Below are 26,128 nucleotides of genomic sequence, written 5' to 3'. Positions count from 1 at the left end.
TCAGTTCTTTTTATCAAGATGATAACCTAATAATATCCAAAAATACTGTGTTCAAAAGTCATTTGAATGGAGTGACTGTTATAAATTAGTTAATGTTTGTTTGGTTTCACTATGTATTTAATCTGGATTTTGAATTTCTACCCATTATTTACATACTACTTCTAATTTTTGAGTATATAAAACATTTACATGATCCCAAAGTCAAAACTATCTAAAAAGGAATATTTGGATAAGTTCTGCTTATATTTCTATTGCCTAGTTCCCATTTATTCACTATTTTCATTAATTTCTAATTTATCCTTCCTTTATCATATAGTTCTTTAAGACATATATATTATAGGAGTGTCACTTATTTCATTATATATATATGTATATATATGTATATGTGATTATACACATAATATAAGTTAAGTGTGGTTATGGAACACACAATCCACATTTCCTACCTGAAATTCGTAACATTTCATATACAAATAAATGCCTACCTGCATTTTGAGCAATCCACTGCAAAGAGCACTTATTAGCATTCACAATTTTGTAGATTTGCTGGAGCTAAGAATACATATAAGACTTTTAGATTATATTTATTATGATGTGATAACCAAATATTAGGTGTAATTAATTAGCAAATAACATTTAATTTTTCGGTAACATATGAACTGAGAATATACCAAATAACAATAGATTTGTATGCTATTTCAAATTTGTAATGTTCATTACCTTTATACTTGTTTGATATAATTATTTTATAATTATTAGCAATCAGATACCAATAATTTGATAAAAAAAATGACCGTCATAGTACAAAATAAAAAAGGTTAAGAGACATTTCACAAGAAAAAAAAATCATATAAAAATTAAAACCAGCACCATCTATCAACAACAGAAGTTTTTTTAAAAAAATGGATAGTTACACTCAGTTGTCAAGAACAGGTTTAGTATCTCTGGCTGAAATACTCAGGAATAAAAATATTTCATTTATTCAAATTTTGCAGTATCTTGCATATGCATAATTAGAGATATTTTAAAAGATTTTTTTTATAGTAAAGACAAATATACAGAGAGGAAAGCGAGAAAGATCCTCCCTCTGCTGGTTCACTTCCCAAGTGATTGCAACTGCCAATGCTGAGCCAATCTGAAGGAGCCAGGAGCTCCCACACACGTGCAGGATCCCAAGGTTTTGGGCCATCTTCTACTACTTTCCCAGGCCACAAGCAGGTGGATGAATGGGAAGTGGAAAAGCTGGGACATGAACCAGCACCCATATGGAAAACCAGCATGTGCATGGCGAGGATTTAGCCACTGAGCCAACAGGCCAGACCTTGCATATACATAATGAGATATCTTGAGGATAGGAACCAGAGCTAAATACAAATTCATTAATGTTCCATATACATTTTATACATAGTCCGAAAGCAATTTTATTTAAAAAAACAGTATTTCAAATTTATCTGCATTTAAAAAATTTATTCATTTATTCAAGAGGCAAAGAGACAGAACTTTCATTCATTGATACACTTGTCAAATACCCAAAATGATAAGACTGGGTCAACTCACAGCTGGGGAGTCAGAAACTCAATTTAGGTCTCCCACATGGGTGGCAGAAACCAATTACTTGAGTCATCACATCCTGACCCCAAAGGGTCTGAAATGGCAATAAGCTGAAATAGGGAGCTTCAACTGGGAGTCAAATCCATACACTTTAATATGGTATCTTAACCACTTGGCCAAACACTTGCCCCTGCATTTGATCATAAACAGGCTTATAAGAGGTCAGTCATGTAATTTTTCACTTGTGGTATATCCTGCAAGTGCTCAAAAATCCAGATTTTCAAGCTTTTTTATATTTTATATTTTCAGATTACAGATGTGGGAAAAATAAGCACATTCATAAACAGCCAATAGTAGCATAGATTGACTTAACCTCGCAACCTTTCAAAATGTATATTTTAATAATATATCCAAAATTTTAAAAATATTCATACCTTTTGACTATATATTTGATTTCTAGGAGTCTATCCAGAGGAAATAATCAAATCTAAATATAGGCCCTGGTGTGATGGCTCTATTGAATAATCCTCCCTCTGCAAGCACAGGGATCCCATATCGTTTCCCGGCTGTTCCACTTCCCATCCAGCTCCTTGCTTATGGCCTAGGAAAGTAGCAGAGATGGCCCAAATCTTTGGGACTCTACACTCACATTGGAGACTAGGAAGAATCTCCTGGCTCTTAGCTTTGGATTAACTCAGCTCTGGCCATTTGGCCATCTGGGGAGTGAACCAGTGAATGGAGGATCTTTCTGTCTCTCCTCTCTGTAAATCTGCCCTTCCAGTAAAAGTAAATAAATCTTTTTCAAAAAAATTTTAAAATCTAAGTATAAGTGATAATTAGGGGCTGGCAGCATGGCATAGTAGGCTAAACTTCCATCTGTTATGCTGGAAACCCACGTAGGTACTGGTTTGTGTCCCCACTGCTCCATTCCAGATCAAGTTCGCTGATAATGGCCTGAGAAAGCAACACATGATGGCCTGGGTTCTTGGTCCCCTGCACCCATGTGGCAGTCCCAGAAGAAGCACCTGGCTTCAGACTGGCTCAGTTCCAGCACTGGAGAGTGAACTAGCAAATGGAGAACATCTCTCTATGTCCCTCTCTTTCTGCAATTCTTGCCATTCAAATTAAATAAAAAAAAAAACTTAAAAAGTAAATGTCACTGATAATAAATGGTCTAAATGGTTATATTGGCCCACAATTAGAAACAATATCTCCAGCAAATGAAAATGATTATATTTTATGATGTCACAGCTGATGAAATATGATAACAGCATTAAAACTTGGGTTTTTGCAGAACTGTTAAAATATTTTGAAAAAATCATGAAAGAACCTCTACTGAAAATACAAAAATCTAAATAAATGTGCTTCCAGCCAGTATTGTTTGAAACAAAAATAATTATTTTTAGCAGCAAATCAAAAGTAGTAGAAAGGACATATAGAAGTGTATCAATAGGATGTTGATAAAACAGGTGACTTGACTTGCTTTTTTTTCACAGATTTTATGATAAAATGTGACTGAGTAACACAGAGCACAAGTCAGGCTTGTTAACCAAAATTTTATATATTAGGTCATCTCCCATTTCTCCTAAAGAACAGGAAAACAAAAACAGGGATAAATTCTAACACTATGAATATTAGAACATACTACTGCTACTTTTCTGCTTTGGTATTATGGTCCACTGTTATGAAGCTCTGCTGATCTGGTTACAATAAATTATCTACAGGAATATGATTGCCCAGCAAAATGTTTCTGCTTCCTGTCCAATTATCTATCCTAAGAAAACAGATGAGTTGCTGATCTCTTATCATCAAGCAATTCACTAATCTTTTGAACACCCCAATCACTACTACCAGGAAAAACAAAAAAGATTTAAATCATTTACTGTCTATTACTAAAGTAAAACCGGGACCAGCATTGTGACACAGCAGGTAAAGCTGGTGCCTGCAATGTTGGCATCCCACAAGGGCTATGATTCCTGTTCTGGCAACACAAGCTCCAATCCAGCTTCCCGCTAATGGCCTAGGAAAAGAAGTGGATGGTCCAAGTATCTGAGCCCTGCCGCCCACATGGGAGACCTGAATGAATCTCCTGGTTCCTGGCTTTGACTGAACATTCTGGCTTCCCTTTTTCTATGTCCCTCCTCAGTTTCTCTCTTTCTGTGTAACTCTGCCTTCCAAATAAATACATCTTCAACACAAAAATAAAGTAAAACAATCCAGAGCTAAGTAGAAAAAAAGGGGGGGGGGGCAAGGTAGAATTTACAGTCCCGTTTTATTTTATTGAAAACAGTTAGTATTGATTCAACATGAACTAGATATCAGCCTTGCTTCATGTCTAAATCTGCACGTATTTATCTATGCATCAAAACTCTATCACAATGATGTTTTGAAATTTTAATGGTGATCTAATATTTCATTTAAGCAAAATCTCTATTTTTAAAATCTAAATCATCTGTGTCAACATAAAATGAGATGGTATCATGGATAATCTGAGTAGTATTTGACTTTGCTCAACTTTAAATTCATCTAGAGAATGGCATCTTTTTTACAGCTAGAAAAGACTTGAAGATCATGTAGTTTATTGTTGACATTTTGCAAAAAGAACCAAGGCCCAGAGAGATTAAATAGCTTAAAATCTTAATGCTTTCTCAACTGTAACATGCTGTCTGTATAATTTAAAAAGTTAATAATGTACATATAAACAAGAACTGTCTGGATACAATTGGACAGAGTTTACCAAAGAATAAAAACCACTTATTTTTAAAAGATTTGTTCTATTTTTTTTATTGGAAAGTGTATGTTTGTGTAGCACTCATTTGTCACCACCTATGCATATCCTGCCTCATTCTTAATTATAATTAACCAAGAGAAAGTACAATAGAAACTCTTATAATGAAAAATTTTTATGATTTATTTTTATAATTTCTAACATGGCATGGGAATAGGAAAGAAGACTCCATTTAGTTGCTAAAAGTGAAAAACTTGGAGGAATAAACTCTTCAACTAAAATAGTCATATAGGAAAAGGTGGAAAAGCATAATCCTTTTATACCACCAAAATGACTCACAGCAATTCAACTCTAGCAAGTCTGAGTTGCTTTTTCCATGACATAATACATTTGTATTATGAGCTAATCAGTTTTCTATGGAACAGGTAGAAACCTAATAACTATATTCAACAAAGTTGCTATGGAAAAACACGTGTTAAGTCTCAAATATTTGATTTATCAAACATTTAGGACATAATCTAATGATTAATTAGGGATGGCCTGGATATTCTAACTAAGAGATACTTGACATTTATACAAATAAGAAAATAGACATGCAAAAGAAAAGAATAAACTAGCTAATCGGTAAGTTAACAGAAAAATAAGCACAGGGATATATTTATGTGAGGAACAAGGAAGTAAATTTTGAAAGTTTTTGTAACAAAGCTGTTTTTCACCCTCCTAGGAGTAACCACACAAATCTTACAATGTTTTCTGCCTCCAAAGATTTCCTGCCCCACTAATGAGGTACAAGAGCGTCCTATCTCTAGAGGCACAGGGGACAGGACAAGGCAAAGACCTAACAGAACCAGAGAATGGCATTTTCATATTAAATCCTGGTTGTCTAAATACACAAAGTAGTAAACATACCGGATCAGTAGCATTATCAGGAATTTCAAATGCGTTCAGGTGGTTAATGATGTCCTCGAGATCTTTGGACATTTGTTTCAGCTGAACATCTATATTCTGTGCTAATCTGTAACTGAAAAGATAGGTAAAATTGATGAATAAGAAGTCTCTTCACTCTTTATATACACACACATATTCATACACACACATATTGCTATTGTTATTACATACAAAGCTAATACTGCCAACTGAATTTGTTCTAATTTCTCTACTTTCTTGGAAGGTCTGAGTTATCATCAACAGTACATTTTCATGAATGCAACATTCATGGTATTGATAATATCATTAATATCATATTCTAAAAAGACCCCAAAGATGAAGGTTTTGTCCATTTTGCTATTTTTACTGTTACCTACTTACCTACTTACTCTCAGGAGAGCTCTAAAGTAAAGTAATTCTTTTTAGGTTGGTACTATTCAATGAACAATGAAATGTCTTCCATGTTCTTAAATACATAGATTTTCAGTCGATATACAATATCAAGCAACAAAAGGTATTTGAGAAGTGAGCTTTATGATAATCAAAGGCAGATATCTCAGATTCCAGATTTCATAAATCAGTTAGTTGTCTAAGGTCTTATGATTTTCACCTGCCCTGTGAACACACACTCATGTGTGCACATGCACCCAATCCATGAATATTTTTATGAAAATTAAAATTGGTCAAGAGGATTTTTCAACCTTAATGTCTACAAAGATGAAACGAGTCAATCAATTTATAACTACCCTTTAAAAGGTACATGGTTGCTTAGACTGCTGCAGACTCTGGTGAAGATTTTATCACAATATAAATCTGACTGCAGAAGAGCAACTGATGTTCCACAGACTTCTTTTAAATTATAATTCGGAAGAGAAGTGGTATGGAGGGAAATGACTTCATTTAATAGAGTATATACAGAAAATTCAAGTTTTGTTTGGGATTTCATAAGCTTGATAAATATATGTTTTAGCTATTCAAATTTGTCTCTTGGAATAGTTGCAAACAAAAAGATGTAATTATGTATGGTTTGAAATAGATCATATGAAGCATGTAATATCAAGAATTGCTATTTTGCAATGTTCCCTTAAACAAGATTGAATTTACTTTTGAGCTCTAGTCTTGCATACGCTGATGACCTCTAAACCCTGCTCAGATAAACAAAGCATGATGTTTTAATATTGTAGAAACAACACTGTCAAAAATTGAACTAAGATGTATTTTTCCATAGTTGCTATATAATATCCAGCTATAAATAAGCAGCTTCCATGATGCAAGTCAGCAGGTAAAAGTAAAAGCTGCAGCCTTCAAACAGATTACAGGATTCACCTAGTCTCACCCTGGGAGAGGTTATCAAGTTGCTATAGATTCTAGCAAGTTTTGAGAAAGATTATCTTTGCTTAGGTTATAGGTTCCTTATATAATTACAGTGCAGAATACTTAGCTGTTTGTGTAAGTCTTTCTTAGGAAATCTGAAATTTCAAAAATTATCCAAGTCCTGCCAGATTAAGGGTCCATTGTAGAGCTGAAATCTGAGTTACGCTGCAAGATTTTTTTAAATCATGCTGTCATTTTTAATATGTTTTTCTGAAAATCCTTGGAATTAAAGTTTTGGTTACAAAAAATGAAATACAATTAGGATCACACAGCTAAAAATGTCATTCTATATATTGCAAAATGATAAAATGCATAGGAAGCAATGCAAAGAACAGAAAAATCCACAGAAGCAGAAATACTAAAGTAGAAACAGAACTAGAATTATAGAGATTAGCTGTACTTACCATACCTAATGTCCCTACAAAAAGAGTAAATTGCAAGCCTTTTAAAAATAAGCTTAGTGTTAATTCACTAATGAACCACTGATAAAAAAAAGAGTAGTCTCAATCCAGATTGTGTAATGCATTCATACAAGTTCTAGCACTTTATAAATTGACTTAATTATCAGATCTCAGTTTTGGAGAAAAAAAGTTATTGTGGGAATACTGGCACTATAGCAACAGAAGGTAAATGCAGAATATTACACACAAATAAAATATAAATAGCTGAAGACACTGACAAAAATTTCTATTTTGACAGTTATACAATATGGCCATAGATACACAAATTAACTTTAATATAACAAATGATTTATTATTAAACAAATGTATCAATATTAAATTTAGAAGATTTGACATCAATAGATCACAAACATCCAGTAATAAAGACAAACTGGACAAGTATAAAGATTTATAGTGAATATGTGTAAGTTTAGTAAATATGTAAAAGGGCAAAAAAACAAAATTTCCAGTCATTTTCTTCATTTTAAAGCATCTAGAAAACAATAAACAGAAAACAAATAAATCAGTAAAGTCAACTGTAAGAAACCCTCGTTTTCTATCAATTTTTATTCTGCGCCTTCTAATTAAACTCTCCATCCTCCCTGTTTGGAATGCTTTCATATTACATAAGTCCTGCCCCATTCCTTGATTTTTATTCAGTGACTTACATCCTCTCATGCTCCTCTTGTGTATGCTGAAGAGAAACAGATCCCTGTTGCTTCTCCACAGCTTTCTCCAAAGGAGTCAACACATCTTCCAGCTCCTCCTGCTCTGACAGGATAATGTTCAGTTTTTCTTCCAACCTGAGTAAAACATGTCAATAGAAGGGCTAATCAAACTGATCAAAAAAGTGATTAGTGTATATTCTTTTAGTCTAGGTCAATCTAAGGTTCTACCTTTTCTGAGCCAGTTTCACTTTTTGCACCTCTTCATGCAAAGCAATAATCTACAAAAAATATATAAAAATATAATAAAGTCAGAGTGAAATGTATTTAATAATTTTAACACAATATTAATTTTCTCAAATACATTCCAAATATGAAATTCAAGGCTCTAAGAATCTAAGGAAAGTATCCTAATGTTTCTCATAAATGCAAGCATAGAACATTACCTCCCAAAATAACCAGGCATATTCTCTTGCAGGCATCTGAAAATGTAGGTAGATTAATGGAATACGTTCCTACCTTCTCAGTATTTTCAATCAAGATGTGGTCCCAAGCATTGACTAGCATGGCTTGAAAAAGAAACTGTTTATCTTGTTCCTCTAGATCAAGGCTCCACTGGTTCACCAGACCCCCCAGGTGTCCATATGTCATCACGGGAGTTGTTATTGAACTAAAAAGTAAAATGATGCAGTAGAATCATATAGTCATACTATTATAAGTATGGCCATATTTTTTAACGAACAACATCAAGAGGATTCTGAGAAGAAAATGGCATGTCAAGAGTTTCTCATACTTGCTGCCCAGCAAAATGACCATTACTGGTAAAGATGACAGAAACATAACAGTCATTAAAATCTCTAGTGATTATCTTAAGGGAATATAGTAAATAAGGATTTATCAATAGAATGTTAAAGCTCTAAGAGCTGAAGACTGTTCCACAGTCTGCTCCCTCTCTATCACCAATCCCAGCTGTAAGGTTGGAAGAAGTTTCCTTGTAGGTGGATAGGGTCAATGAGATAGAACTTTTTCTCCCTCCACTTCTTGGTCAAAGTAATACATTCCTCCACTATCTGTGTAGTTTTAACAGAGTGGGTCTCCTCAACAGGGTGGAACCATGTGAAACTCCCAATTCCATTGCCAAGTGGTATTAAAAAAGTTGAGTAGCTAGCTGATCTTTGATCCCATAGTCAGTGGACCCAAGCCATTTTCTAAATCTGCGATGGGGAACTGTTGGTAGGGCTCACTGAGAAGGTAATCATCACAATTCCAGCCCTAGCAGAAGCAGGCAGTACTCCAATTTTCCCAGCAGGGTACTGTCTATAGGCTCTAGGCTGAATCTTAATCTCCACCAAGCAGCAATAAAACTCAAGTTAATGATGCAGAGTGAAGCAGACTTGGTCTCCAGTAGGCTTCTGTCCTTGCCTCTGGTGTCAATAGTAAATAGTGCAGGATTGAACATCTATGCCCATCTGCCTGTCATTAAGACTGAACAAGGGATTCATTAAGACTGAATTTGGGATTAGCAAGGACTCAACTTCCCATTAGCCCCAGGGACAGCAAAGTTCCATGGATGGCTTGATTTCTTTACCCATGGATACAACCAAGGCAGGACAAAGAAAGGTTAAGTAAGTACTCTGTCTCTCTTCTCCACAAGTCTTGTGTAAGCACAACCCAGTAGAGTGCTAAGCCTTCATACCAACTCATCATTAATGAGGCTGAATGACGTGATTTGAGATAGAGTAGTTCATGCCCCATTTCTCCTTGCATGAGTGGCATACAACAGGAAACTGGTTTTGCCTCTACCAGCAGCAACTAAGAAGTATGGATCAGGTCTCCATTGCCCCTTGGTTTAGGGTTGCAGGGGCCAGGTGAACACTGAGCTTTCATCTCAAATTAGAAGCAGTGATACAGTGCTTGTACCTCCACGAGGAATTAGTCAGTGGGACTAAGGCAATGGCTAAATGACCATATCATCCACATGCGTTGATGCAGTGTGTGTCACTGTTGTTCATTTACTGGGGTGATGTAGGCAAAATATAGAGGCAATATGAACACACAAACACACACACATACCTTGCACTACACCTCAGAAAGGGAACTGACTGAGGGGGAAAATGTAAATAGAAATCAAATTCTCCTAACATAATAGACAAAATATCTTGGATACAATAAAATACTAACCATCACACAAGTAACCAGAAACATCACAAGTCAGAAGAGCAAAGATAATCAAGGGATGCTAACACTGACAAATACCAGATGTTGGAATTATCCAAAAAGAATTTTAAATCAATCATCATAAAGAAAGACAAGCATTTTTGAATTCTTTCAAACAAATGAAAAAGCATTAAAATTTCAGGAAAGAAATGGAAGTCATGCAAAACGACCAGCTATTAAATATAAAACTTAAAAACAAAATAACTGAAATAACAAGCTTATTGGAAGGATTTAAACTTAGAGAAGAGCTGTCAGAAGATAAAAATCAGTGAACCTGAGGACCACAAAGAGAACATAGGCAGAAACAAATAAAAACTTATCTCAATAATCTGGAAGACAATAATAAAAATGTAAAATAAGATTTCCACAAACAGAAAAGAGAAGGGAACCAAAAAAAATACCCAAAAAAGTTTAAACCAAGTCTCCCCGTCCATCATTGTGGTATAGTTGGTAAAGCCACCTCTGCAATGTTAGCATCCCACATTGGTGCTGTGTTATCTCCCATGTGCTGGCTACTGAACTTCCTAGCCGGCTGCTCTGATAACTGCCTTGAAAAAGGAGTGGAAGATGCCTTAAATCTTTGGGCCCCTGTCACTCAGGTGACAGACCTAGAAGTTGTTTCTGGCTCTTGGCTTTGGCTTGGCAGAATTCTGGCCATCATGGCCATCTGGGTAGTAAACCAATACTGGAATATTCTCTCTCTCTCTCTGTAGCTGATTTTCAAAATAAATAAATAAATCTTTAAAAGTCCCCATATTTGGCAAAAGATATCAACCAACAGATTCAAAAAACGGAACAAACTCCAAGTAACTCAAACAAATCCATGCTAAGGTACATAATAATTAAACTTCTGGAAACTTTAAAGAAAAAAATATTGACAGCACCAGAGAAACAAAATGCATTACTTAAAAGTGAGCATTAATATGAATTACAGCACATTTCTCATCTAAAAGCATGGATGCTATATGAAATAAACACATTTTACAAGCACTGGAAGGACAAAAATATTGACAATGACTTCTATTTCTAGGGAAAACATCATTTGTAAATAAGGAAGAAATAAAGATATGTTCACACAAAGTCTAATCAAAATCATTAGCTGTCAAAAAAACCTACCCTGAAAGGTTAGCTAAACAGAAAGAAAACAAAAAAGAAGGCTTAGAACATCATCTAAAGGAAAGAATAACATCAACAGGTTAATAATAACAGGTTAAATGCAGGGCTAAATATACTATTCTAGTAAGTTTCTTAAATCATATTTGATGGTTGAAATGTAACAAAAATTACATTTCAATGTTATATGATGCTCAATGTACACAGAGGAAAAATTTAAGATGGTTATACTTCAAGCGGCAAGGAGGTTAAAGGAAATTAAGTGAAAATAAGGTCTCCAAGCTTTACCCAAAGTATAAACTGTTAATACAACTAGATTGTTTTAACTTATACATATATATTGCAATACCTAGGACAAAAGTTTGTAAGACAAAATAAAAATATATTAGAAAGCACTAGTCCGAACACAATGAAACTCTAATACAATATTCAAACAGCCAATAGGAAGGTTTTAAAAGAGAGAGAGAGAAACACAGTAAAAATCAGAGATAACGAATAGAAACACTAAAATGGCAGACTTAAATCCTAACATGTCTGTAATTATCACACAAATAAATGTGATAAATATGCCAATTAAAAGAAAAAAATTAGCAGAGTGGTTAAAAATCAATTCAACAATACACTGTTCATGCAAAGTTCAGTTCTAACATATAATGATACAAGTAGGTTGAAAGTAAAAGGATGGAAAATATGTGTATCCTACAGGATTAATTTTCTACAGGAAATGACAATATCAATATCAGATAAACTAGACTATAAGTCACAAAATTATTACTGCCAGAGATAGACATTACATAATGACAAACTAATTAAGGCATCAGGAAGGCTAGCAATCCTAAATGTTTAGGAACAAAATAGTAAGAGACTTGGAGCACGCATATGGCCTGGTAGTTCAGATAGTTAAGATGCCCACAAGAGTACAAGGGTTCAATGCTGAGCTCCAGTTCCTGATTCCTGCTCCCTACTAATGTGGACCCTAGGGAAGTAGTGATGATGGCTGAAAAGAATCGGAGTTCTGTCATGAAAGTAATAGATCTGGATTGAGTTCCTGCTTTCCTGTTTCCACCTGGCCCATCTGCAGGTATTCCTGGCACCTGAGGAGTGAATCAGTAGATAAGATATCTCTCTCTGTCTCTTATAATCAATCAATAAACAAAGAATTGTGTTAAAATACACACACAGACAGCCTTAAAAATATGGAAGAGGGGCTGAAAGGGTGGCATAAAAATGTAATCCTCTACCTGCAGTGTAGGCATTCCATATGGGCACTGGTCGTGTCCCAGCCACTCCACTTCCCATTCAATCATTCAGCTCCCTGTGTATGGCCTGGGAAAGCAGTGGAGGATGGCCTAAAGCCTGGAGTCCCTGTACCAGACATAGGAAACCCAGAAGAAGGTCCTGGATCCAGCTTTAGACTGGCCCAGCTCTGGCTGTCACAACCATCTGGGAAGTGAACCAGTAGATGGAAGAGATCTCTCTCTCTCTCTCTCTCTCCCTTTCTCTTCCCCCTTTTTGTAACTTTGGGTTTCAAATAAAATAAATATTTAAAAAAATATGAAACCAAAAGTGATACAGCTAAAACAAAATTAAACAAAAACACAAAAGCAGTTTTTAAGTGTCCATGGCAGATCATATCTTCAGGTACAAAGCAAACCTAGACAAACATAAAAAAACTCAAATCATATAGAACATCCTTTCTGACCATAATGGAGCCAAATTAGACATTAATATGGAAAGGAAAAAAATCTCAAAAGATTTGGAAACTAAACAACATACTTCTAAATGACACATGGGTCAAACAGGAATTTTTACAAAAGAGAAAAAAAAATAAACAGCCAGAACAAGTTTACTGAAGGAGTCAACTTGAGAAGGGCCGGCTACCAATATGAACACAGGATGAATGTGTAGCATGTGGCAGAGAGTCACAAAAGAAATTTTAAGTATATAGAACAGAATGAAATCACAACAAAACAAGACATATGGAATACAGCTAAGGTAGTGCTGAGAGATATTTATAGCATTGAACGTTTCTATTATACAACAGAAACGCTCTCAAATCAATAGTCTAAATTTACACCTCAAACTAGAAATAAAATAAACTCAGTACAACCAGAAAGATGTAAGAAAGTAGGTATAAATAAGAATCGGAAATGTGAAAGCAACACCAGCAGAGAATAATCAATATAACACAAGTAGGTTCTTCAGAAAATGATCAATAAAATTTATCAAAGGAAACCACAAACTACCAATACCATAAATGAAACTGGAATATGCTTACAGCTATTAAAAATGCAATAAGGGAATAATAAGGACAACATTACAATAATAAATTCTACAATTTAGAAGAAATGGGCCAATTTCTTGAAAAATTTAACACTGCTGAAATTCATGCAAGAGGAACTAGATAACATGAACAGTGTAAGAACAACTTAAAAAACTTACTTGTATTTTAAAATGTCCTGTAGGGCCTGGCACGATGGCTCCGTGGCTAAATCCTCACCTCACATACGCTGGGATTCCATATGGGTGCCGGTTCATGTCCCGGCTCCTCCATTTCCCATCCCTCCCTGCCTATGGCTTGGGAAAGCAGCAAAGGACAGCCCAAGGTTTGAGACCCTGCGCTCACATGGGAGACCTGGAAGAGGTTCCTGACTCCTGGCTTGAGATCCGCTGAGATCCAAGCACTGTGGCCACTTGGGTAGTGAACCACTGGACAGAAGATCTTTTTGTATCTCCTTCCCTCTGTAAAGTCTGCTTTCCAATAAAAATAAATAAATTTCTTTTTTAATGTCCTGTAAAATATCTAGAACTATCTAGGACCAGAAAGTTTCACTGGAGAATTCTGCCAACATTTAATGAATCAACACAAATTTTATATAATGTTTTCTATAAAACGAGAAAATCAAATCTTTGCAAGATCCTGTTATAAAGCCAGTGTTATTCTGATGTTAAAACCATGAACAGGAAATTTTAAAAATCACAGAAAATAATAGTAAACCAAATAATATATTTAAAAAATTATACAACATGGTCAAATGGAATTTAATTTACATATGCCGAGAGTGAATGACCACCAAAAAAAAAAAAAATCAATCAGGGAAAAAAAAATCTAGAAAGACTGGAGCAACTGAGACTGAAAAATCATGAGAGACAAATGCATCCAACTGATTTTTGACAAAGGTGCAAAAGCAATTTTACAAGTGGAAGATAGCCTTTAATCAAATGATGTTGGAAAAACTGAACATCCATAGGGGGAAAAAAGACCTCAATGTAAATTTCACACCTTTTATTTAAAACTCAAAATGGATCAGCAGCTTGAATTTAAGATATTAAACAGAATTTAAGATATTAAGACAGAAAAAAAATAGGAGAAAACCTTTGGTAAATGGGGTTAGGTAAAGAGTTCTTCATACTGAGCCGAAAGACAAAAAAACTAAAAGCTTTTGTTCAGAAAAAAAAGTTAAGAGGATAAAAATTTAAGCTCCAGAGTTAGAGAATATATTTATAAACGACATATCTAGCAAAAAACTGGTATGTAGTATATACACTAAGCAACTGAACAGTTAAAAAAACCTTTGAACATATGAATATAACTTTACCAAAGAGAATATAATGATAGAACATAAATACATGAAAAGATGTTAAGTATCAATAGTTATCAGGGAAATACAAATTAAAAACCATAATAAGATATCAGGTCACATCTATCATGAGATCTAAAATTTAAAAAATTGTTATGACAGCAAATCTAAGTGAGAACATGGACAGTCTGGCTCACTCATACTTTGCTGGTGAACATGTAAGATGTCAAAGTCACTATGGGAGAAACAACTTGGCAATTCTTTTAAAGTATAAAGATGCAACTATGATGCCATCCATATGAGATTAATGTTCTCTCTCTCTCTCTCTCTCACACACACACACGCACTATACACAAATGTTCACACCAATTTCATTTAAAAGAGCCCCAAAATTGGGAACAACCTTAGATGTCCACCAACATAGGAATGATTAAACAAACAGTAGATCCACAATATTATGGAATATTACTCAGAAATTTAAAAAAAGAACTACATGAAACAACGAAGGTGGAACTCATGAAATTACACTGAACGAAAAAAACCAATTAACCAATTCAATACCCAAGGGTTATTTGTACATAATCCCATCCATACAATATTCTTTCATATGAAGATTATAGAAATAAAGAATACAAGTGGTGTTCAGAGTCAGGGAAAGGTGGGAAGGTATTGAGTGTGGCAGTAAAACAGCAAGTGAAGTTCTTGCGGCAATTTAATTATACTATATCTTGAGTGTATCAAAGTCAATATCCTAGTATTGCAAGATTTTATCTTTGAAGGAAATGATATAAAGCACACACAGGATGTTTTGTATTATTTCTTAAAAGCACACTAAATCTATAACAATACTGAAGAAATTTAATTTTAAAAGAAATACATGTTAGGTAAGAGCATAATACAGTCTGCAATAATGCTGAATATTATTGTAAAATACAGGCAACAATGGGAAGGAGAGATGAAGAAAGGAGAAAAGGAAGGAAAGGGGGGAAAGCACTACACCTACAAAACTGTAAAAAGGAAAATAGCAATTTAAAAAGACACTGGAAAGAGAAAAAAAGTAACAATGAAGGTTCTAGAGTTCCCCTGGTTTACCCATTATCAAGTGTATGTTCACAAGCAAACTATAAAATTTAGATGTGATTTTTATGTACTGTGGTCTTGCCATCTACAAATAGGAAAAAAAATCACCTATTTCATAGGCTTATCATGAGGATTACACAATATGTTTGTAAAGCACTGCCATCTTGCTAAACATACAGTGATTTCACAACAATTTAGGCAAAGATGTACTGTTCTTCAAATTTGAAGCTACAGAGATCTTTCTCTGCTCCTTCAAGTTAGTCATTTATCTGACTTTCAAAAATAGATTACGCCTTGCATGTGACAAACAGAATGGAACATGAAATTTCAGATAAAAAACAAGCTTACTTAACAGTCGAAGTGAAAGGTACCGAACGAACACTGCCTGGGTCAGCATTAATCCAAGCTGCTGCCAGTGGTTTTACACTCAGGGCAAAACCACTGCTAACTGTAGTGGTGGTAGTGGTGGTGACAGTAGTGGTGGTTGTTGTTGCCGTTGTAGCTGGAAAACAAAATGTGCAATGTTAATAAGAAAGGAGAAACTTGTGCTTTAAGCCTTGATAATTCATGTTGATAAATACTAATGGATCCTTTGAAAATGTGGCTTTGAACTCTAAGTTGTGGATTTGAACCAAAAACTGTTTCCATATGAAGTGACACATGGCTGGCCTGGTATTTGGACTAGCCTTCCTGTTGAACTAAAACAACCTAAAATTACCTAATTGGTCTTGTAACTATTAGAGAAATACAATCAATCCTGAAAGCTCTCCCAGGAAAGAAAACTCCAGATCCAAATGACCTCCTTGCTAAGTTTCATTAAACATTCAAGAAAAAATTACAATTTGCACAAAATCTCTATACATCTGTGTCTCTGCATACTTACACGACTGTATTTCTACAATTCAGCCTAAGAAGTGAAACTACTGGATCAAAGGGTCAGCATGTTCTAAATTTTAATGTATCATGCCAAACTGCCCTACTAAAAGAATCCTTCTAATTTACATTCACTTCACAGGGGAGAGTACCTGCTTCTCTGTAGCAGTTAATCATGGGTATATAGTTCACAAACCTAATAGGCAAAATCTTTATGAATAATCCAGATGCCTTCTTCTACATGCTTTTGATCTTGCACCCCTACTAAAATGTCTTGCTCTCTATATCTAAAATCCTAAGTATCCTGCATGGCTTCAATCAAATTCTTTGTTCTGAACTCCTATATAGCACTTTTGATTTTTACAACACACGAAGAAACTAAAGAATAAAGCACCAAAAAAAATTGAGGCTGGTGGGAAATGGAAATGTTTTCTTTTTCATTCCCAATAGTTTCAAATGTTCTTACACTTAAAACGCTGCTTCTGTTACAAGAATACTTTTTGAAAAGTCATTATATGGTCACAGTTGTTTGTTTCGTTTATGTTAGCCTTGCTTTCCCAATTACCAATATTTTCAGGTTAATGGCTGTGGTAGTTAAATACATAAATCATGGTACCACCAGTCATATGCATTAATTATTTAAGAAAACTGGCCAAATCCTATTCTTGCTGAGGGAATAGGATTCGACATTCCTCTTTATTCCGGCAACTCTATGCTTTCCTTGTAGCTCAGAGTTGATTGGGCTAGGAATGTGCATGTGAAGTACAGAAAGCCATTACACATGTTATTAACCTGTGCAAAGTTTAAGGACAAAAAGCTCTACCCAAACAAGGATAAAGTGAATCAGAATCTCATTTATATTTTCAGAAATTTAGCAAAATGGTAGGAATCTAGTTCTAGGTAGACATATAGATATACTTCCAAAATATGGAAAGAATCAGACTCCAGGAAGAAATTAGGAAGTATTTCCCAAAATGTAAGAGAATACGTTTGATTAACTCATTCAAACTCTGAATAATTACTGCATTCCACAAAGAATGTTCTTTTTTAAAAAGCTTCTTATGAATTAGCATGATTTTCTAATAAACCAATCTGTATTTCTTCACATGGACAGATGCCTAAAGTTGTATGCTTTAGAAGAAGCAGCATATTTTTAAAAAATATTTATTTTATTTTCAATGGAAAGTCAGATATATAGAGAGGAGAGACACAGAGGAATATCTTCCATCCAATGTTTCACTCCTGAAGTGGCTGCAACAGCTGGAGCTAAGCTGATCTGAAGCTAGGAACCAGGAGCTTCTTCTGGGTCTCCCATGCAGGTACAGGGTCAAAAGACTTTGGGCCATCTTCAACTGCTTTCCCACTCCATAAGCAGGGAGCTGGATGGGAAGCATGGCTGCTGGGATTACAGCCTGCGCCCATGTGGGATCCCGCCATGTGCAAGGCGATGACTTTAGCTGCTAGGCTACCGTGCCAGGCCTGAAACAGCATATTCTAGGGATTCTATGCATATCTATAGCATACAACACACACACATACATATATAGCAAGAAAGATAAATAACAACTTTGAAGTTATATATATATATATATAAAGCAACTGAAACTGTCACTAGTGAAGAAACAGCCAAATAAAAACTACCCGAGGATGTTGAGCTTTGAGAAAGTAACACCTGTCAACTTAAAAATACTGTAAAGCTGAGTATTATTTAAAAAGCGAGATTACTTTTTAAACATTTTTACATATTTATTTTCCTTTATCTTTTATGCTGTTTTTCAGAGTCGTAAATTAGCTCTGGTATATTCAAATAACAATATTTCAATTAATGTCAAGAAACAGTGGTAAGTTTGAGAATAAACGTTGTAGCACAGCCTCATTTTGCAGCTCATACCTTTTGTCTAAACTAGTTAATATGGTCAATTCTCCATCATCTGTGTGGTAAACGGAAGTACAGTTTCATAAAGAATAACCAAACAGAGCCTGGAACTGTAGCCTAGTAGGTAAAGTCCTTGTCTTGCACACACCGGGATCCCATATGGATGCCAGTTCTAATCCTAGCAGCCCCACTTCCCATCAGTTCCCTGATTGGTGTCCTGGGAAAGCAGTTGAGGACGGCCCAAAGCCTTAGCACCCTGCACCTGTGCAGGAGACCCAGAAGAAGCTTCTGACAGCTGGCTTTGGATCAACTTAGACCCAGCCGTTACAGCTGCTTGGGGAGTGAATCATTGGACAGAAGATCTTCCTTTCTGTATATTTGACTTTCTAATAAAAATAAAATAAATACTTAAAAAAGGAATAACCAAACAAAATCTAAATTAACATTTAAATCTATCTCATTCTAATGAAGTTAAAAATAATATAAAATAGGGAAAATACTCTTTAAAAGATCATACTAATTTTCCTATCGTGTAGTAAATGAACAACTGTGTATCTTATGCTTTTGCTCAGAACTGACGTCATCACCTCACATTCATTGTCAAAACAGACTGATGAAAAGCAACCCTCTCTTATAATCTGCTAATTATATGTTGAGCAAAGAGTAATTCCATCTGAAAGCTGCTCTGTAAGGTTGGTCTATGAGATACAACCAACGTATCTAGGGTTATGGTAGAGATATTAAGAAGCCTGACAATTTATCCTTACTGATTCAACCTGTGATTAAAACAACGAATCCTCCCTTTTTTGGTATATTTTAGTGAAAACTACGTGTTGTTTTTCTGCAAATATGGTAACTTATAACGTTTTCATGACACATCCTTCACAACTCTCACAGGTTGGCCAGATAGCCTACTACATAGAAAAAAAAACTCAAAATGTTAATCATGTAAATAGAGACATTAAAATATTGTATATGTATATATACATACAAAGATATATACACACATATGTGTATGTGTGTGTGTGTGTATGTCTCAGTTTAGTAATAATTTAAGTTTAAAGTTTTGACTTTTGGGATGGGCATTATGGTGCAGTAGGTTAAGCCACAGCTTGAGACACCTGCATCCCATATTTGATATACAAATCCCGAGGTTAGAGTCCTGCCTTCATTTCTGATTCAGCTTCTTGCTAATGCACACACCTGGAAGGCAGATGAGGACTCATGTGGTTGTGTCATTGCAACTCATGTGATATCTGAATTCAGTTACAGGCTTTGGCTTGGCCTAGCCTCCATTGTTGGGGACATTAGGGAGAGTGAAATAGGATATGGACTATTTCTTTCCCTCTCTCTGACTCTTTCAAATGAAAAAAAAAACTTTAAAAAATACTGACTTTCAATCTATGTCTGATTTGAAAAATGTTTTATTTCAGCCTTAAGCAAATTTTTGAAAGTAAAAACAAGAATTTCCTAAAATGCAGTTCGAGTAAATGCAGTAAATGCAAATAATAATCTCTAACCATTCAACATACACAGCAATGCAAACTCAAGTTTTCTCCCACTGACAACTTCACTAACTCTTACATGGCAGGAAAAATTTAGAATAGGTCTAAGGAAGACATTCATATTCAACTTTGGGGGAGGATCAACTTTAACACAGGCCAAAACCTCAGTTAACTTTTACAGAAAATAAAACCTCTATGAATCCCCCAAAATTAAACACATTAAACACTGCAATTAGCAAGAAAAGCTCTTTTCTTTTTAAAGATATGTTTATTTATTTGAAAGGCAGAGTTAGAGAGAGATCTTACATCCACCGGTTCATTCCCTAAATATGCACAATGGCTGGAACTGTTCCAGGCCTAAGTCAGGAGCCAGGAGCTTTCTCCAGGTCTCCCATGTGGACAGCACGGGGCCCAAACAAAGGTTCTTACATTTAAAGGTTGTTAAGAATGTGACCACAGGGCTCAACACGATAGCCTAGTGGCTATATTTTTGCATTGCTAGTGCCAGGATCCCATATGTTTGCAGGTTTGTGTCCGGGCTGCTCCTTTTCCCATCCAGCTTCCTGTGTGTGGCCTGGGAAAGCAGTGGAGTACCGCCCAAAGCCTTGGGACCCTGCACATCCTTGGGAGACCAAGAAGAGGCTGCTGGCTTCAGATCAGATCAGCTACAGCTGTTGTGGCTACTGATGAGTGAATCAGTGGATGGAAGATCTTTCCATATCTCTTTCTCTCTGTAAATCTACCTTTCCAATTAAAAGAAAAAAAAATCTTTCAAAAGAAAAAATTGTAACCATAGTTTTTACTGTAATAATCTCACTCAAAGAGTAATATGTTGGTATGAATTGCCTAATTCTAATCATTGGCAATCATCTATATTGCTGAACTTTTTGTATATTCTGATGAGATGGTCAACACCCATCTAGACAACATAAAAGCTATAAAATTATGACCTATTTACTGTGGATTTATGTAGCACATGTTCAATGAGTATCCCAACATGTTTCAATAATTCTAAAATCTTACTAGATGCAGTACAGCTGCTCCAAATCTCAAAGTTCTACCAGCAAGTGTCCAAATTGAAGTTCTTGGGACACCAATTACAGAGAATAACACAATGTTAACTAATGCCCTTTAGTCAAAAACAATGAGAAATTTATGTGGAGATTTTTTATCTAAAGAATTTTTCAGAAACTTTTGATTAAGCTTAAAAACCCATGATCAGTCCTTTTATATAAAATGTCTAAAAAAGGGAAAGTAAGTGTTGGTATCATGTGTTTTTTCTGCATAGACTAGGTTTATTGCCCTTAGATTTCACCGAACAGAACTAGAACATGACATAGGACTTACTTTCCATTTTACCTTATTCCAACACTTACTTTCCATTTTACCTTATTCACATGAATAATAAGAACTTCTACTTATACATACTCGGTAAAACTCCTACACTTCTTATTAGTAACAGTTTCAAGAAATAGCCTAAAAATATCACAATAATCAATTATGGGCTTAAAATTGTCATTTTAAGCTCCAATAGCAATGTTACCAAGAAGATTCTAAGCTAAAGTCAATCAGGCTCCTAAAGCAAAGCTGCTGTTGATGTCAGTAGGTATAGATGGGTTCAAGCATAATACAGAAGACACATAGCTTATATTGGCAAATTCAGTTAAATAGCATCATAAAAAATATATAGTATTGTCTTTGACAAATGGCTTACGTGAGAGCTTAGTAGCAACCAAGCTGATAGAAGTATTGGACACTGAAGTGAATGGCATGGTGCTTGAAATAGTGGTTTCATCAGTAGATACTGGAGCCAAATCTAAGAATCAATGTAACAAGCAGAAAGATGTCATTCAAAATAGCTTTTTAAAAAGTAAAACACCATCACTGTAAGTTTCCTTGATATGGAGAAATAAAATACAAGTAAAGAAAACCATGTACCCTGAAACCTAAATAAATAGACAAAATAAAACCCAGATTATGAAAATGGATAATCAGTATGGCTAAGTACAGTCACTCTTTTGATACTATCATAACAAAGACACTCTACATTACCAATAGAATAAACAAGAGGGCCCAGTGCAATGGCTCAGTTGGCTAATCTTCCCTTTGCATAGCGCCAGTATTTCACATGGGTGCCAGTTCATTTCTCGGCTGCTCCGCTCCCCATCCAGGTCCCTGATTGTGACCTGGGAGGGAAGTGGACGATGGCCCAAGGCCTTGGGACCCTGCTCTGGCATGGCAGATTCAGAAGAAGCTCCTGGTATCTGGCTTCAGGTTGGCTAATTTCTGACCGTTGCAGCCATTTGGGGGGTAAATCAGCAGATAGAAGGTCTTTCTGTCTTTCCTTCTCTCTATAAATCTGCCTTCCCAATAAAAATAAATAACTCTTTTTAATAGACAAAAGAAAAGGACCCACTATCAAAATTGTGACATAAACAATCCCATGGATATGGTTCCCACTAAAACATTTGTAACTGGCAAAACATGTTTTATTAAAAAAAAAAAATACTGGAAATCACCAGAAGCTGTCCTGAGGGCATACAGGAAAATACAAAAGATTTATTCAAGAAAATCTAAGATTCAGTATTCCGACAGTGAAAGACTGTAATGGCATCTGAGCCACATGCACTCATACCTCACTGCTCATTTTGATGGGAAACCAAGAAGGCTGACTCCCTCATGTCTCCAGTTCCCAGTCAAGGGATAAATTATATCTCAATGAGAGGGAAAAACAACTCCAGCAGAGCTGAAAATCCTGATGAATATATCCAAAAGTTCAGGGGGCACCCTTCCTTTATCACATCTCTACTCACAGTAAAGAAGTTCATTACAAACAGAGCTCACCCTGACCCTGATTGCTTGATCCCAGCTCAAGTGAAGGCATAAGTTCCAAGTATGAAGATGTAAGCAAGAAGTGCAGTGGCTTTTAAGGTTTCGTTGCATCCAAAGCCCTGGCTCAAAGATTTTGCTGAGGGATTTATTAGAACAGAGAGTTCCCATGCTATACCTAAGAGAACTATATGGGAATAGAATATGAGATTGCTCAAGCCAAAGGACACTCTGTAAATAATATAAATTTTGAAGATATATTTTGTTTATTTCTTATTGGAAATACAATTAGGGGATAAGAGGAGGTAAAAGATTATCCAGAAGCTCAGCGCAATGCCTCAATTGCCTAATCCCCCCTGTACAAGCGCCAGGATCCCATATGGACGTTGGTTAAGTCCCAACTGCTCTTCCCATCCAGCTTCCTGCATATGGCTTGGGAAAGCAGAGGAGGAAGACACAAAATCTTGGGACCCTGTACGTACATGGGAAACTGACAAGCAGCTCCTGGCTTCTGGCTTTGGACTCACTCAGCTACAGCTGTTGTAGCCATTTGGGGAGGGAACCAGTGGATGGAAGATCTTTCCATCTCTACTTCTATCTGTGAATATGCCTTTCCAACAAAAATAAATAAATCTTTCCAGAAAAAAAAAATGGGAAAAGTAGGACTATTTCTATTCACAGATGGCACGATCATTATTACAGAAAATTCTAAGGAATTACTAAAAATGGATTAATACAATAAATAAGTTTTAAAAGGCTATAGGATATACAACCAATATTAAAATAACTCACATATTCATATTATAACAATGGACAATACACAAAAATGAAATTAAGAATCCAAGGGGTGGCACTGTGACATAATGTGTTAAATCATGGTCTATAAAGGTGGCATCCCATATGAGTAAGGATTCAAATCTCAGCTGTTCCACTTCCAGTCCAGTGCCTTGCTAATGTGCCGAGGAAAAGCAATGGAAGATGGCCTAAGAACTTGGGGTCCGGCTACCCACAGATATGGGAAATTCAGTTGGAATTTCAGGCTCCTGGCCTTGGCTTATAACAGTACTCATTTGGGAAGTGAACCAGTGGATGGAAGATATTTTTCTCTCTCTCTCTCTCTCTGTCTCTGTGTGTCTTTCTCACCCTATCTCTTCCTCTCTCTGTAACTGTCTTTCAAATAAAATTAATCTAAAAATAACACTGAAGAATCTCTACATATATTGATTGATGTGAAACATTTACAGATTTTTAAAAAAATTGTATGAAGTGACTTTTTATTTTTATTTCCAGTTTAATTTTTATTTCCAGTTTATTTTTTGAACCATTGCACTGCATTATTCAGTTACAAACAAATCAATGGTTTTCTCCTCAACATAACATTTATGTGTTATATATATTTTAAGTGTTTACTATTTTCCACCTTTAATTCACCTAAGATTTTTCATTAACATTTAGGTGAAAGCTAATCCCCTTTCCCCCCAATGAGACTGTCCAGTTACTGTCATTTATTTAGTCATGACTCCATCCTCTCCTTCCCCACCCCCGCCACCATGGACTTGAAACATGACTCTCACAAACACAAGTTTGTTTTTGTACTTTAAACATAGAATATTTTCATATATTTTCCTACAAGAACTTCACCAGTACTTTCATTAAAGTACAAGATGGCTAATTTCAGGCATTTATTCACCCATTTGAACTTCAGAATCTTGTAAAGCCTGTCTCTCCTTTCCTTTCCCTAAAGACTCTCATTACATTTTTACAAGAAATGCATTAAATGGATAAATTAAATATGGAGATAAATGGCATTTTTATATTACTGACTGCATTCTGTGAGTCTCTTCATGTATTCGAATCTTCTTTCACATTCCTCTGTGAAACTCTGAGGTTTTCTTCATCCAGGTTATGTATGTTTTTAAAAGTTTATTTCTAGGCATTTCATACTTTTGGTTGAATTTGTTAACTGGACCTTCATCCATTCTCAACTACAATTGCTGAAACATGGAAAAACTATTGATTTTTGTGTTATTTATTTTGTACTGGTCATATTACTGAAACCTCATCACTAGCCATAATTAAATTTGCACTAGAATTATGCCTGTGTTTTAAAATCTTGATCATTTGTCTCAGATACTGGCATAATTTCAGCAGCTTGAATTTAAATCATTCACTCAGAGGTAGCTAAGGAAACAAATGCCACTTAATATGAGTTGCTTTAAAGTATAATGAGTTTTACTGTTAAACAGAAAAGAGCCTCAGAGACAAAGTTTTATCTTCCTAATCATGGGTAAATAAGCCTTTGTTGGGTGAGCTATCCTGTGTACTGTAGGATGTTCAGCAAAATCCCTGGCCTCTACGCAGTAGATTTTAAGTTTTGACCATCCAAAAAAAAAAAATGTCTCCAGACATGGCCAAATATTCTGAGGTGGAAGAGCGGGGTACAAAATCATCTGGAGTTGAGACCCACTGGAGAAGAGCACTTCAACATTGTAATTTCCTCCGTCCATCTAGAGCTACGAGGATATCAAAATCTTTAATTGTTTATGGTTAAGAACATAACAAAATGCTAACTGTGTTAAAATTTGGGAGGCACAAAAAGGTTTTGTTTTGTTTTTTTTCATAAAACTAAATACGGTCATGTTACAATAGCTAAAATGGTGATACTAGAACAAAAATAATAGTTAATAGAACAGAATAGGATATCCAGAAACAGAGTCAAGTCTATATAATAATTTGCTGTACCAGAAGGCAGTGATTGTAATTAGTAAAGAAGGACATATATCACAAAATACAATTGTTCAATTCACTCACGGATAATTTGGGGAAGATTCTTTTAAAAATAACCATTAAAAACAAATAAATACTGAGGTAGAGTGTCATATATACATATACTTAGACAGAGAAATCCAGAAGATTGAACGATTTGACAAAAATAAAAGCTACAATTTGAAAGGCTTCCATTTCTTGAGAGTTGCATAAGATGTACTTTTCCTTTTCACCCCTGCTAAACACAACCAAGACCTCTGGACTTAAAATTTGAAATAAATATAAGAAGATTCCTAGAAGTGGAAAAACTGTAGCAAATTGGATACAGATTTTAGGACCAAATAGACAGTGCTAAGTTCTTTCAACTTCCTTTATAATTTCCCAGGCTTGCAGTTGAACAGACTAACAAGCCAGAAATACCAGTCCAGACTTTCCAACACAAAAAGGAAAGGGAAGGCCAAGCATACAGCAGCTTTTTCACCCTCGACCGCAGTTTATGAACTTTAGCTTCACTGTGAGGGGGGGTTGGGGTGGATGCATAGATAAAAATCTTCACTTCTACTACCAGAAATCAGGAGATTCTTACTTCAATATGTCCACAGC

At 35.3% G+C, this 26,128-nt stretch overlaps 1 protein-coding gene across 1 annotated transcript; it reads right to left on the bottom strand.

Annotated features, from left to right (window-relative positions):
* Positions 1 to 21,702, bottom strand: NUP62CL (nucleoporin 62 C-terminal like). The gene is made up of 8 exons (XM_041000084.1): positions 21,645 to 21,702; positions 16,025 to 16,178; positions 8,205 to 8,355; positions 7,917 to 7,966; positions 7,689 to 7,823; positions 5,189 to 5,300; positions 486 to 552; positions 1 to 26 (listed from the first exon to the last, which is right to left on the bottom strand). Exons 1-8 carry the CDS (start codon positions 21,700 to 21,702, stop codon positions 1 to 3), a joined length of 753 nt encoding a protein of 250 aa, XP_040856018.1.
* Between the last annotated feature and the right edge of the window lie 4,426 nt (positions 21,703 to 26,128).

Source organism: Ochotona curzoniae, unplaced genomic scaffold (assembly GCF_017591425.1).
Source record: "Ochotona curzoniae isolate NIBS_2020 unplaced genomic scaffold, NIBS_Ocur_1.0 scaffold_1852, whole genome shotgun sequence".
Lineage (NCBI taxonomy): Eukaryota > Metazoa > Chordata > Mammalia > Lagomorpha > Ochotonidae > Ochotona > Ochotona curzoniae.
The sequence above is the reverse complement of the archived record's forward strand: the minus strand, read 5'-3'. Positions and strand labels throughout refer to the sequence as shown.

What these genes read in the sequence shown, in the direction of transcription:
- NUP62CL (XM_041000084.1), bottom strand. Translation starts at nt 21,702, where the DNA reads ATGCCATTCACTTCAGTGTCCAATACTTCTATCAGCTTGGTTGCTACT. An exon ending in CCTTTCACTTCGACTGTTAA is followed by an intron (nt 8,356 to 16,024) that starts GTAAGCTTGTTT and finishes TTTACTTTTTAG; the next exon opens with TTCAATAACAACTCCCGTGA. An exon ending in CTGATAATGCTACTGATCCG is followed by an intron (nt 553 to 5,188) that starts GTATGTTTACTA and finishes ATGTATTCTTAG; the next exon opens with CTCCAGCAAATCTACAAAAT.